This window comes from Panulirus ornatus, chromosome 34, assembly GCF_036320965.1.
Source record: "Panulirus ornatus isolate Po-2019 chromosome 34, ASM3632096v1, whole genome shotgun sequence".
Taxonomy (NCBI): Eukaryota; Metazoa; Arthropoda; class Malacostraca; order Decapoda; family Palinuridae; genus Panulirus; species Panulirus ornatus.
The window spans coordinates 14,008,769-14,024,281 of record NC_092257.1 but is presented as its reverse complement, the minus strand read 5'-3'; the positions used below and the strand labels follow the sequence as shown (position 1 = coordinate 14,024,281).

At 40.2% G+C, this 15,513-nt stretch overlaps 1 protein-coding gene across 1 annotated transcript; it reads right to left on the bottom strand.

The window, feature by feature from the left end:
- Positions 1 to 6,444: 6,444 nt before the first annotated feature.
- On the bottom strand, positions 6,445 to 14,732 carry LOC139759892 (probable 4-coumarate--CoA ligase 3). The gene is made up of 10 exons (XM_071682440.1): positions 14,374 to 14,732; positions 13,583 to 13,706; positions 12,189 to 12,417; positions 11,680 to 11,879; positions 10,856 to 11,000; positions 9,698 to 9,852; positions 9,304 to 9,478; positions 8,880 to 9,049; positions 7,978 to 8,133; positions 6,445 to 7,830 (listed from the first exon to the last, which is right to left on the bottom strand). The coding sequence occupies exons 1-10, from the start codon at positions 14,526 to 14,528 to the stop codon at positions 7,552 to 7,554; spliced, it is 1,788 nt and encodes a 595-aa protein (XP_071538541.1). The 5' UTR covers positions 14,529 to 14,732; the 3' UTR covers positions 6,445 to 7,551.
- Between the last annotated feature and the right edge of the window lie 781 nt (positions 14,733 to 15,513).

Below are 15,513 nucleotides of genomic sequence, written 5' to 3'. Positions count from 1 at the left end.
CAAAACAAATATGAAATGGAGATATTGTGTCTTAGAAGGAATTTATAAACTAAATTGTAGCTCTTAGTCTTGGTTAGAGATTAAAGATAGATATTTCCTGATGAAGATGCAATGTAGGTTATGTTCTTTTCAACATTGTCAGAGGAAACACAGCATTTTTTTCTTTGTATTTGATTGCCATTTCCCATGTAGCAAAGTAGTGCCAGGAACAGACAGAGAGAAACTTCATGTGCTCACATCCACTTTCTAGCTGTCTTATATGATGCACTGAACTAGAGACCCTCCCCTCCATCTTTTCTCCTTGGTTTTCCCCTTCTTGGTTCCCCCACTCCTTACATGTATATCATCCTAGTCAGGCTTTCCTCTCTCATTGTCCCCATCTGTCCTAACCAATGTGGTATACCCTCTTCATCTCTCTGATACAGGCTATCTCTTGCTTTGTCATGATATTCTATCAACTCTTTTCATGCCACAGTCCTCAAACATATTATTTCCAACACAGTTTCTGCACTTTTCATCAAGGGCCCACACCTTACATCTTTACTATACCATCAAGCAAACCCAAAAAATCCCTCACATCTCTCTCCCTTCCTCTTTCCTTCCACCACATCTGACATTTAGATCATACTGTCTCTTTTCACTCATCCTCTTTATATGTCTGGACTAATTCAGCACACTGTGGTCACCCATCTCACTCGGACTGTGCCTAACACACCTCTCTTTTACACTGTCATTCCATAGATGATCAACGTATCTCACACCACATACTGTCCTCAGGTATTTCATTTTCAATGCTTCCACCACCTTCCTTTCTTTTGATTTCAGAAGAAAGGTATATTAGGCTTGATTCAAGCTATAGATGGGAACTTTTCAATATTGATATTAAGTAAGGTTTGATACAAGTGGTCACAGACAGTACATTTAAGATAGCTGTTAATTCTACCTTTAATTATAGGTAACATAAGTCATTGAATGGTACTTTCAGTAATCTTCTCATTGCTTTTGAGGGGTTAGATATTAAAGATACTGTGATAAATTGGAAAATTTCAATTAGGTTTTCAAAATAGTTGAAGGAATGTATGCACCAGTGCATAACAAATTGTGAGTTTCTAGAACCAAGCTATAATTATGAAACACTGAATAAAGAATTGACTTGTCAAAGAAAATAGCTAACAAAGTTCAAAGGTTTAATGTAAAAATGAAAGGACAAATTATGAACTATGAGGAAAAAGTTCATGAGTACTTCATATCTGATGACTTGAATCAAGGTATACCGTACATAGAAGCAGTAAAAATAGGTGGACTTAGATTCCAACGTAATAGTAGGGCATTCTGATTCAAGACTGGGAAACTAATCCTTACTATTTACCATTTACTTATTAGTAAACATGTAAACACCTGTATTTTGAATTAGGTTTCAGTCACCCCTCTTAAAAGAATAGGATGGAGGACAACAGTGAGCCACCAAAATCAATCCTCTTATGGGAAGTAGGTTTATAAGAGCTGTCTAGACAGCCATAACTTATTAAGCTTAGAAAGGAGAAGGTAACTACCTTTGTGTATCTACGATGAGATTTAGCCACCATCTCCATTTCATAATTATCTATCCTTCATTCATCTGGGTATTATTTTAAGAGAATATTAAGAGGTTAAGAGGTGATTTATTGCAAGATCTGATGGTTTTCAAAGGCTTAGATAGCCATGATGTAAACAGCTATTTATGAGCAGCTTAGCCTGGTTTCCTCGATATTATTGGATGCAGACTCGTAGGAAATCATCTTAATTTGAGTCAGGCAAAATTCTTTTTCCTCAGTAGGATTTTTGACACATGGAATGACTTGCCAAAAAGAGTGTATGAAGAAACTCCATAAATACTTTTAGAATTAGTCTAGACATGTAACTTTCATTAAGTCTATGACTGTTCTTATTTGCACTTCGTGAGTTAAAAGATTTACCGGCATTTTTCTTTAGTTAGCTTTGCTTTTCTGCTTTCCCTACTCTAAGTTTTGTTTCTGATATCTTCTGTTATCACATACAGCCTTGAAAGGATCAAATGGTCTATTGCTGTTTGTGTACCTAAGTAATTCTTTGTATTACATTTGAAGCACATGCCAACCATGTGTGTTGATTTAGTATGTGAATAGAATGAGGGTTGCCTTAATGAGTAAAGCGTATGACATCAAATGGAAAATTAGGATTAAGAAAAACTGAAAAGTTAAAAGAAACAAGGAAATAGCATTGTTTGTTAGTTAATATGGAATTTGAAATTATGTGATTGACTAGAATGTTGGAATTAATGTGAATATGGCCAAAGAAATAAACTATAATTGGAAGACAGTAGACCAAATGCAGAAGCATTGTTTATTTTGACTGTTGTACCTCATCTTCCCTTATAGTGCCTCCATGGATGGCAAGTGAACTTCTCTAAATTTATGTAAGTTTACTTATTCAACCATTTTTGCCCCAAGAAACTAGGCACTCTTTGTGTTTAACAAGAGTGATTGTAATATTCATTGTGAGCTTTCTATCATCATGGCATTTATTGTATATTCCCATGCACATAAAGGGCCCTTTTGAAAATTTCCTAAAAGATACCCAGTGCTTGGCAGGTAAGTGAAAGTAAATGAGAACAAAGGAAGGAAAGCAAGGATAAGGAAGAAAAACAAGATAAAAACCATGTAATAGCAACTAAAGGAATAAAAGTAGTAGAGAAATTTTAGAAAATAACATCAATAAATAGACATGAATTTTTTTGAGGGAAATCAAAACGTTTAGTTTTATATAAAAAGTCTTAAGTTTTTAGATATCCATTGAAAGAAGCCAAAATATGTGATTTTTTGTAAATATTTTGAATTTTTTCAAAATCTTTTTCATACTAAAAATCAGTGTGTGAACTTTAGGCTCTAGTGGCTAGAAGTGCTAAGATCTAACGCTTTGCAAATTCCACAAAATCAGAATACCTGTGTATAAAGTTTGATGATGTAGAATTCATATCTAGAAACTGAATATTTCAGTGAGTTTATTGGGAATAAGAAGATGTGATAATTGCTGTTGACCTAATGTATAAAACAAGGATATAAAGTTAATTTAGACTGTTACAAGACATTCATGTTGACAGAATAAATTAAACAGGAAGGATCAGAAATATATATACACATGAAATACACAGTAATCGATTGATGAAATGACCACAAGGGATGGGAATGAGTTGCAGTGAACATCTCAGAAGTAAGTATACAGCATAATTTCAACTTGCTTTCTGGCAGTCCAGATGATACAAACAAATCATTCAGCCTTCCTTTTTCTCTAAGCGAGAGCCCACTCTCTCTCAGAACTTCAAAAGGTTTGTTGCACATGTTCTTTCCTGAGGCCTCAACACCAATTATGAGGAAGTATGGAAAAACGAAAGAGAGGATATATAATGAAAGATAACTTTGAATAACCAGAATAGAAAGGGTAAGGAGAAAAACTAATAAGTGAAAGAAGCTTAAGAAAAGTCAAATACTGATGTGGATAAAAACAAAATCACACTGAAGAGAACAAAGTGCTGTCAAGAACATGGAAAAAACGGAGTCCAGTGCTTTGTTTTCATAAACAAAAACAAAAATAATAATTGGATCATTCAAGGCAAGAGAAAATAATGAAAATGACCTGATTCTGATATCTGCCATCAGACATTTGTCTCAACTGTTCTAATGTGGGACCCTGATTACAGGTTAGGATGAGAACTCCCAGATCCTCACACACAAAATCCTGAAGCTTGTGTTCTGCTATATGATAATCACATTGAGGTCTTCTTTTACTTTGTCCCTTCCTCAATAATCTATATTTGCTCAAACGACTTCAGCAACCATGTAAAAAACCAACTTTGGAGTCTAAATTAAGCAATCCTTTTCCTTTTTCACTTCCTTCGTGACCTCAGCATCATCTGCAAACATATTCAGGTAGGAGCTCTACCTTCAGGCAAAATAATTTACGTTGATTAACAAAATTGTGGTACCAGAAGAAAACTCTACGGTATTCCACTATTCTCCCCAGTCCATTTGGAGTTTTCCCTGACGTGCCTCCTTTGTTCCCTTCCGGTTGGATAACTGACAGATTCAACCCTTATTCTAGTCTGGTAATCCAGTTTTTTAATCAGCTCCTGTACGGCATGATTTCAACTGCTTTCTGGCAGTCCAGGTACAAACAAATAATTCAGCCTTCAATTTTCTCTAAGCGAGAGCTCACACTCTCTCGAGAACTTCAAAAGGTTTGTTGCACATGACGATCTTTCCTTAAAACTAGTCTCTCCTGTTGGTAATTTTTCCTCTGGAGAAGGCCATTATTTTACTTTCTAATAATCTTTTCTAGAACCTTATACACCACATTAGTTCGCCTGTGACAGGTCTCCTTTGTCTTACAGATGGTTACAACGTTTGCCTTTTTCTGTTCCCTAAGCACTCTGCCCCTCTCCAGCGATATCTTGAACATTTCAAGTGGTTTGTCTAATGTATCTGCACACATCAGTATGGTAAGTTCTGGGGCAAGTGAAGTGCTAGCATAGATATCAGGATTGTACTCATCCCACCAACGCTGTGCAGACGGTCAAAGGTCGCAACATACGCAGCAGTATCATGATGAGCAACTGATCTGAGTGTGTAGGCAGGTATTGGTTTGGAAAATTCAATTGCTTTGTCCCATATTTCCTCAGCCAAGTTTTTTGTAAGGTGTCCCATTTGGTTGAGCTCGTGTTAAGCTATTGATGAGAAAGAGAGAAAAAAATGAAACACCAGGAATTGTTTATAATGATTTTAAAATAATGCGTTAAATGAGTGATTGTTTTGTCTTCATGCAATTTGTGATTAGAGGTCAACGAAGTGTGAGGCAGGGGTGAGCTTTTATTTCTCTTGGTGGTGGTGGTGGGGGGGGGGGGTTATAGAGTGATCTGGATGGAAAGGGTCTAACGCTGTTCCATATCTTTAAGTGCTAAACAGGTTCACGTGGAACTCCTGTACCTTCGAATATACACATTTTTGCCCCCCTGCCTAACGACCTCTCTTTCCTCATATGCTTCCAGATCCTTAGCTCTCTCACACACCCTATGACTGGCTTCCACTTTCATGATCTCATCTTTGCAAATAGTCTATTTCATTTCATTACAATGTACCCCTCTGGACAGAACAGTCGAAATCTCATCTCTTTGTTAAGCTTTGTTTCAACCACTCTTAGACCTGTTCTCCCTAATTCGATCCTTGAATTACAGCTCTTTACCATAAACTGTTCGTCCATTTTTTCCCTGTTTGCTATTCCACTATTTCTTTTTAGTTTGACATTACCATCACCAAACATTCCTGATCTCTCTCTTGTGCTGGCGGGGCTGTTCCGTCCCCTCCGCTCACTTGGCGTCTCCCATTTATTGCCATCTGACTGTATTCTTTGCTCTTCTCCCAGCCTATTCTGGGTCTATCACGTCTGATGTATAACCCTACTGTCAAAGAGGCAACTCGTCACACGAAGTCAAGTGTCACGTACACCATTTGAGGCGAAGGCCATGGTAACTGCCTGACGGGGAGAAGTGGGGCAAGGGTAAGTAGGTCACGTCTTATCAGAGGCTAAAAGTCTCCCTGGTCGATTCATCTCGAGGACGATGATTTTAAATCTCGTGGGCCATTTCATGGCGTCAATATCTGACTGTCTCTCGCACCTCATCCCATGACGGCGACCCACTCATCTTGCTTCCCTTTTCCCTCACTAAAGCCTCCTGTTTGTATTTAAGATCTTGGTACATTTTAGGGGAAGGAAATCAATGTTTACGTGAGGAGACGGTGCTAGAACGTTTTTCCCAGCACCGCTCCTCACACACACTCAAGGGAGCGCGCGAGCACACACACACACACACACACACACACACATATATATATATATATATATATATATATATATATATATATATATATATATATATATATATTCATTAAGCTATTTACACTATGCCTGGCTATCCAAAAGTTATTTATTTCAAACATCGCTTCAGTAGCTTATGAACTAACTTTTAAAGTGTGATTATAACGCATTATATAAACAGCAACTTTTAGACCTTGGGATTCGTGCCTGATAAATTTCTGTTGTGGATTCATCTGTCGGTTGTTGTTGTTGTTGGGTTGAGGGATAGAATCAGGAAAATTGATTTTGACCTACCGCAAGCAGAGGCTACTTTTATTGCGCACTCCTGCCCATCCTGTGGGCGGTGGCGCAAAAGAGGATACAGAGTGCCCAAAAGATCCAAGGGCTGGGTCTCAAGGGTATGAAGAGAGCGGAAAAGGAAGATTGTTCGTCTTGAAGAAGAACCCAGATGTTCCACTATACTAGAGCAGACATTTCTTGATCTTTAGATGTCAGAATTGCTCACATTTCTATGTAACTATGTAATTTGTGCTAATTTGAAGGCAAAGAAACACAATGTATATTTTAATCTTTTAATACAGAAACAGAGTATGTCCAAATGATATAATGTCCGAGAATACAAGAGGCATCATTATTCTTGACACACACACACACACACACACACACACACACATACACGATTCTACTGATATTCATAGACGCACATGTGTACACTAAAGTTTCACATATACACATTACTATGGCAGGATTAGCCCATGTGCTAAGAATATTTACATGCATATGAAAGATACAAATTTGAATGAACCATATTGTCAGCCGAGCAGACTACACTCTTTGTCAAACTCATACAAAATGAAATACCTCAAATTATTAATGTCTCCCCCTTCTATACTCTCCAAAAGATGAGGGTCAATAATCATTCCTCTATCTACTTTAGATTGAATGTCCAAGATGAAAAGAGTTCGGCAGCAATTTCAACCCGTTTTATTCTGTGTGGTGGGGGTCGATATTGTACCGCATTTTAATGTATAAGCTAGCAAGGGTTGAGAGAGGGGAGGGGGGGGGGGGCATTATCAGTGACAAAGCGCCTTCTCAGGGACTCAAAGTCTAACCCATAACACTTGACGTCTGATAAAACACCATCACAGTTATCTTCAGTGTCTTGTCTCGATAGCATATCTTTGTTCAAGAAGATGAGTCGTTCACACACACACACACACACACACACAAAGAATACGATTAAGAAATGACTTATGGCCACCATTAAAGGTAATAATGTAGTACATGAAAGGTTGAGGCATGAAGAGATTTACTCATGAAGCAATATGTACAAGTGTGCTAGTCACCACACCCTGGATGACAAGATCAAAGGTGAGCTAAGGACAAAATCCTACACCCTAAGTGTAATGAGCTGAAGCCATGAAAACGTAACGAAGCGAATCATGAAGTGATGATTTTCTTTCAAGTTAGATACTTCAAATTAGATCTCGAGATAGTATGTCGCAGTGATACAGTGACAAAAGCAATGTCGAATGACGTCTTATCACAGACCATGTAACGCTTCAGAGAGTGTTACATGGGATATCGCCTGTAAAATGAGAATGAAAGGATGTATAGAGATGTCGGTATGACTCTAAAATGAACCATGAGATCTTTGTGTTTCTTTTAATCCTGTTGCGCCATTTTCTTAAGCTCTCTTCGGATAAGCTTGCCTGTGGCATTCTTAGGCAGCTGTTCCACGAACCTGATGCCCCCATCAAGCTGCTTGTGAGGGGCCAAACGGCTCTTCATGAAGGCGTTCAACTCCTGCTGGGTGACCTCCCCGCGAGGCACCACGTACGCCCGAGGAAGCTCCCCTGCTTGCTCGTCTTCCACCCCAACGATCCCTACGTCAGCCACGCCGGGGTGACGGAGCAATACATCTTCCAGTTCTGATGGGGACACCTGTCCAAAGGGCAAGCACAATGAGGTATCAGTGAGGAGGAAGAGGAGGGAGGAGCGAAAACACATTTGTACAACGGAAGTCGCCCGTGTCACTGTAAACAGATGAATTAATACGAATCTTATGATGAAGATGAGGCTGTGTGTTACCTGTAGTCCCTTGACTTTGATGAGTTCCTTGATGCGGTCGATGACAGTGAAGGAGCCCTCCTCGTCGTAAGCGACTATGTCGCCCGTCCTGAACCAGCCGTCTTCGTCTATCACCTCTCGGGTGGCCTGCTGGTTCTTGTGGTAGCCTAACATGATCTGCAGAGGTAAGCGGCGCAGCGTTTAAAATTCTCGAGGATTCTAATGCCAAATTAGATATTTCGAAAAAATCTGCGAAATATATCTCTTGATATTAAGCACAAAGAACTATCTGTGGTGGATCTGTTTCAGAGCATCTTAACACATATCTATTTTACGAAAAAGGAACAGATCTATTTGTAATGGATCTTCGTATTCTTTCAACAAATGAAGGCAAGTAGATACTTTTCGGGTAACATAATACTATTACACGACAGTATGGGAACTTCTTGCAACTTACTTTAGTAATTACAACGTATTACAAGATAGATTTTGTTTTCCTACACCAGGAATTGTCTTCGAATCAAGAGACAAGAATGAAGAAACAGTATCGCTAACATGCAGGATCGGCACTAGCGTGAAGGAACCGGGCTAGTATGAAGGAACAGTGCTAGTGTGAAGGTACAGTAGCAGCATGAAGGTACAGTATTCGTATAACATTGTAGATCTAATATAGATAAGATATTAGCATGGAGTAACAGTACTAGCATGAAGATACAAGACTGACATGAAGGTACAGCATTAGCATGACGGTACAGTAACAGAGCTAGCGTGAAAGTAAGTACTAACACGAAGGTACAGTATTAGTATGCAACTACAGTACTAGTATGAAGGTAAATTTCTTGCATGACGGTATAGCAGCTAGCATGACGGTACAGCATAGGACGACAGTACAATAACAGTGATGTGTATGTTTGACAGGTTACCGCAGGTGTGTGGAGGTAGAGTTCTCCTGGGACACCAGCAGGAAGAGTCGCACCACTCTCCAGGTCGAGGACCTTGGCCCGCACGTTTGGGATCAGCTTACCGCTGTAGCCTAGCTTATCATCGTTCAAGGGAGTCATATGGGAACAGAGAGTCTCGGTAAGGCCATATCCTGAAAGAGAACGCCCATCCCAGTGATGGGAGAGGACAGAACACCTTAGTTATTGTTAATCAACAACAGTGACATATATTTTGTTGATACTATGGTGGTTTTATCGTTGTATCTTTCGAAGAATTGAACAGTGTGTGTGTGTGTGTGTGTGTGTGTGTGATTACTGCTTGTGTGTTACAGGGGGAGAGTTTTACACACACATTCCCATTTAGACAATGGTAAGAGGAGGTGTACAGTAGTACAAGGTCTGTTACCTTCTTGAAAATGAATGGGGTTCAGGGCCTTTTCTCTCAGGAGTGTGGCAGCTGTAGTTGGAACAGGGGCAGCGCCACATAAGACGGAGTGGACTCTACCCAGGTCTGCGGGCGTCACCATGGGAGACATAGCTGTGAACTTCAGCAGTGGAGGCACCAGATGCAGCGACGAGATCTGCGATAGGTGCACCCAACACGTACAATATATCAGTCACAGGCGAAAGGAGAGAAATCGTAAAATAGGACAAATCTTAGCTTCATTTACCGTGGATGTTGAGGCTTTCACATTCGCAAGTTAAGAGTGATTAAGAAGTCTGATGTAAGGAAGAGATGGTGTTAGATTAAAAGGAAATCTTAGGTCAAAGATCTCAAAACTGGGCCAACCATCCTGTACCTTATGATTCTTCATCACATTGACGTAGCTCTTCGGGTCAAACTTGGGCAAAGTAACGATTTTGGCGCCATTCGCCAGGCCCGAGCTCATGATGACCATCATCCCATATATGTGGAAGAAGGGCAGGAGACCCATCAAGACGTCCTGGTGCTCTCCTGTAGGTCAGGTTAGGTCAGGTCAGGTTAGAGTGAGTGGTTAGGTCAGGTTAGAGTGAATAGTTAGGTTAAGTTAGAGTGAGTGGTTATGACACGTCGTAGAGTAAACTTAGAATAGGTGAACTCACGGCAGATGGTGCAACAATGATCAATCTAGGACAAGTAATCTCACAAGGTCAGGTCAGGTCAGGTGGTGTACAAAATAAAGGTCAGGTGAGATGGTGAAGAATTCAGGTCAAGGAATGAACAGAGATCAAGTGATCTTGGGAAAGGAGAGGTCAAGTCAGGTCGGGTCACTCTAAGGGTATGAGGAAGTTGATTAAGTCTGTTCTACAAAGGTTGGGTCAGGTCACAGCAGCAAAGTTAAAGGCACTTGATGCTATAAGCTCTGGTGGGGTAAATGAGCCTTACGAAGGCTGTGTGCAGCTGGGTTGGTCGGATAGTGTTGCAGAAGGAAGATCAATAGATGATGTAACAAATAATGAAAGATATCATACTGGTTCTAATCAAGTCAGATCAGCAGAAGTAATAGACGAGAGGTCAATGGAGATAATATTGAAAGTTTAGGTAAGAGGGGGAAATGGTATCACCAGTGCTGCTAAAGATTGGCCTGGCCCTAACCTAGTTAGGCAAGGCCAGACCCATATCTCGAGATGGCCCTTCCCCGTTGATCCCTTGGCTGATAGGTTGCAACAAAGGTCAAGTTCACGTAGGAGGCAGATGTTGGGTTAGGTCAGACCATGTGGCAAAGTGAGGTCAAATAGTGTACGGATGGTATCTTGAAGTGGGTGTCGGGATTCACGAAATATACATGACTATGACTATATAAGACCAATTAAACACGTATAGATACGAAGTGAATACATTATACCATAAGTACTATACATCAATAATGATGTTAGTGATTAACATAATTGTCACAGAAATGTCAGGCCTTAACATTACTGAAGCTAACCTATACTTCGAAATGTATCTTAAAACATGGTTATAAAATCTTGCATACCTTCAGCCTTCTTGATGTTAAGGGTGTACTGGTTATGGAAGATGGTAATGGCGGTCGAGAAGGCATAATGTGAGAGACAGACGCCCTTGGGTTTGCCTGTGGTGCCGCTGGAGTAGGGAAGGCAGACCAAAGTGTCCCTGGGGAACTGGACGAATAGGTTATGAACCATACTGCTCATCTGAGTTAACCTTTAAATCTAGAATTACCTTTGCTATAGATATACCTATCAAATTACTCTTGTTAGTTTTAAAGATAACCTTTCATTCTCAACCACTCCGTATGACATTACATTATTCAGAGATTAGCAATGTGAGATATCAATGACCTCATTTTCTCAATTACTCTTACACTGAAAAACTACAATTATTTAAACAAGTTTATCCTAAGTATTACCATGGAATATTCTCAAAACGAGTCTACGATATTGTGTTCATTTCTTAACGTTCTAATATATATATATATATATATATATATATATATATATATATATATATATATATATATATATATATATATATATATATTATATTTATTCATTTATTTTGCTTTGTCGCTGTCTCCCGCGTTAGCGAGGTAGCGCAAGGAAACAGACGAAAGAATGGCCCAACCCACCCACATACACATGTATATACATTCTTATGAGTCCACGAGGAAAATGAGACACGTGGACTCATAAGAATATCTTGGTCACGCGTACAATTGTGATCCTTTCCAATATATATATATATATATATATATATATATATATATATATATATATATATATATATATACACTCGTAATTTTGTAAACATAATACAATAGTTCCGTAATGCCTAACGTACATCAACGTGGCGAGCGAATTGGGTGTTTGGGTCGGCAATGATATCCCTGAGGTTGGGTCGTCCACACGTAGAGACGCCGTTCACAACAACGGGGATGTCCCGCTGGAGGGACTTGAGGGCAGCGTTGGCCAGAGGCTCCAGGACCTCGTCCACTACCAGCATAACCGCGTCGCTGTCAGCCAGTTGGTTAGCCACTTCCTCTGTCACGTTATTCGGTTAGAATAGTGTGATTTGCTTTGAACGTGCCGAGGGCAATGTAGTACTACTTATGTCATTTATAACGACTGACAACTGGTTCAACATGAAGTTTATACTGGAAGGTAATTACGTTCAACATAAGATAGGAATCCTATGTGTCTTTAACATTCTATTATTGTAAATGTTTAATGTATCTATGATTTCTGGCTTTATAAATCAATCTTCGGTAAGCAGTAAATATAACACACTTGTGGATGAAGAAGACACACTATCGGTTAATAGTCATGAGAGTAAGATAAGATAAAACTCACCTGAAGTGTAGGTAGAGTTGATGGTCGTGGGGGTGGCTCCAACGGCGGCAGAACCAAAGAACATGATGGGGTACTCAGGGCAATTGGGAGACAGGAGAGCTACTGTCGTATTCCCGTTGTCAGTGGCTATGTTGCCGCTCGCTTTTAGCTGTTGAATCATTCCACCAAATTTCATGACCGCGTCGACTAACTGGCCATAAGTGTAGCTCCTCCCTGTCAGCCCACACTCCTGCAGAAGGTGAGGAACGTGTGTTCAGATGTACAAAAACGCTAAGTTAAAATATCCTGAAAGCTGGAGATTTTAGTGAATCGGACCGTGAAACCTCTTTTAGCAGAATTCCTTGAAGGAATCTTACTCGTTCAAGTCAAATTCCTGATACATTGGACCAAGATCTACCTATCTATTATATATGTGTTGTAGAGGATCTATAGATAGACTAGCACCTCAGTAGAGATGTGCGCGCAGCAAGCAGAAATCAAGAACTAATCGAGTGATAACAGGAAGCGGTACAATGCCAGGAACATAAGACACGCCTCAGGCCAGCTAGACGGCCCTTGTGCATTTTTAATTCGCATTCATAAATTTCGTTAGATTTAACCCCCCCCCCCCCCCTTCGAAATAACCAGGTAGATTGCTGAAAATGCGAACCACAAGCTGAATGCGAGCAGGCGGAAGCATTAATCTTAATTCATATTCTGAAGTAGACGACACGTACACGTTGACGGAGTTCCCTTTGTGTACGCTGAGCGGTCACAATGCCGTCACGGCTTTTATGTCCTAGCTTCTTTCGTGAGTCGCCCGCGCAGTGCGGTAGACTAGGCATGTTTGGATGTACTCCATGCAATACATAGTGTGTAGATGGTTTGGTTTACGAGTCGCTACCCCAGAAGGGAGAAAAAAAATGTAAGATGTATCTCTCCATGTCACCACAGACATACAGAAAGGATAACTAATTGGTAGGGTGGTTGGATGGTTCACTGATATAAGCGTACACTCTTGTGTTTACAGATAACAGTTTTTATGTACACACATTTTTGACTGATGTTGGGTAATCTTATCTTTATCTTAAGCTGAAACTGTTCCATACACAAGCCTCATTAATTCATGATATCATTAGAATTTACCACAGATTTGAGATGAAGTCTCTCACTCAGATATATGGAGTTACGAAGGATTTACCACCTGTATGAAAAGGTACGAGCCATTGTAAAACGAACATAAAGTGGGGAACTTTAAATGTACGTTGTCAGTTTGTAATTTCATAATGTTATGCCAGTGTAGAGCTTCCGTTTCCATCTTCAATGCTTCACCATGGAAGTAATGATTATAAAAGAGTTGCATAACATTTGCTAGAGGTAGGATTAAATAGAGCGAATACGGTAGATAAACTTACAACAGCAGTTTTGTGGCTCCATTTATGGCTGTCCTGGAAGATTTTTGTGTGGAATGGAGAGTAGGGCAGAGCCATGTCTGGGAACGGAGACTCTAATATGTACTTCTCACTCCCGCACTCCAGTCTAATGAAGGAAGAGTTACGACATTACAGGATCATCTGTGCAGGTTAGGTTAGATTAGGTTAGGTCATTTTCGATATATGCCTTTACTGAAAGAGGAATCATATATTGAGTGAAGAAAGCGCAGTAACACATTTCATGGCATTAAATACAAGAAACGGTATGTAGAAACATTGAAATCAGTTTCATCAAGAGTGGCAGTAAATGTCCCACTTGCCATAGGATGCAAGCATCACACAGGACCTGTTGGTGGTGTGAATTATGGTAAGGCAATCACCACCATATCCTGTCGTGTTTGTGTATGTATTTAAATATGGACTTTCATTTCACTTGCGAATTAGTATACCTTACTGATACTGCTGAAACTTGTACGGTTGAGTCTGAAATGTACTGGGGGATATTGGCTTGGTCAGTGTTCCTTATTTACGGTAAATAATTACAGAACTTCATTGACTTTAGAATAGAAAAGTTTACGCTTGCTACACTTAGTTATGGAAACAACCTGATGGATGCAACTTAACCTCACTGAAACTTTCTGCTTGCAGTAGTTGTAGTGTTTGGACTTCATGCAGTCAAATGAATACAACTGCATTATCTGCTTCAAGGAATATAGGTCCAACTCAGGGAAGTATTTACTCCCTCACTTCTCAAATAAAGACGATGAGCTAACCTAGTCGGTACGGTGGAGGCGGAGCTGCTTGATCTCGATTCCGTGGTAATAGTGCGGATGTAGGGCGTTGCACAAGCCCTGGTTCCGAGGCGAGTGATCTGCACGCCATGGGCGCCGCGGGCGATTGACAGTAGTGAGGATGTTAGTAATTTCATTTCCTCCTGTGATTTGGAAACTGGCGTCCGAAAACTAGACTAAATCTTGGTTTCTCTCAGTCCTTTGTATTGTCCTTCCCTTTTTCCCAATGATTCGAGTGAGGCTTGTGGTCGGCAGGGAATGGTTTTACCGTGTGATGATAGTCTTCTGCAGAGTCTTCTGCAGGTGGCGTTACCTCTTGGTTCAGACTGTTGACTGGTGAGGGACTCGGGCCGCTTTAGTACCTCCGAGCACCCCCTAACCCCCCCCCCCCCTATGCACCCACTCCTAGATATTACCAAGGAGTTGGTGATAGCTTAAAGAAATGCTGCTGAGCGGAATTACATTTTCTTGTCAAGTTAGACTCCTTTTTTTCATTCTTTTTTTTTCTTTTTTTACCAGACAACACAGTCGTGAGCCAAGCAGGCCTCCTGTTGTCTGTCTTTCTCATATAAACTCATATAAACCCATTCCGATTCTAGGTTCTGTACCCCCCTCATTCGACAGGCCACTCTCTCATCTTGATAACATTAGATTAAGAGAATGAGTGTTTGGGAATATTGGAGGTTTGTCAGGGAATTTCCACAAACTTTGGCCCATGGTCCATTTCTTTTTACATAAGATTCTATTTTTGTACGTGCATTCAAGACTAAAAGGGGTGGGAAAGGGTGGCTGAAAACTCCTTCTTGTCTTTCAGCTTCTAAAAGATGGAACAGAAGAAGGAGCCAAGCAAGGAGTACTCATCCTCCTTGAAGGCTCGGGCTAGGGTGCCTGAAAGTTTGTAGATGTAACCAGAATGAGAAGAAATGAGAGATAAGTAGTATGTTTGAGGAAAGAAACCTGGATGTTCTAGTTCTGCGTGAAACAAAGCTCAAGGGTGAACAATTCTTTGAGAGATGTAGGGATAGAGCAACCAGAGAAGATAACATGAAATTAAGCAAGATGTAAAGAACTTTATACTATAAGAGTGGTGGATGAATGAAAGAGAATGACTGAGGACATGGT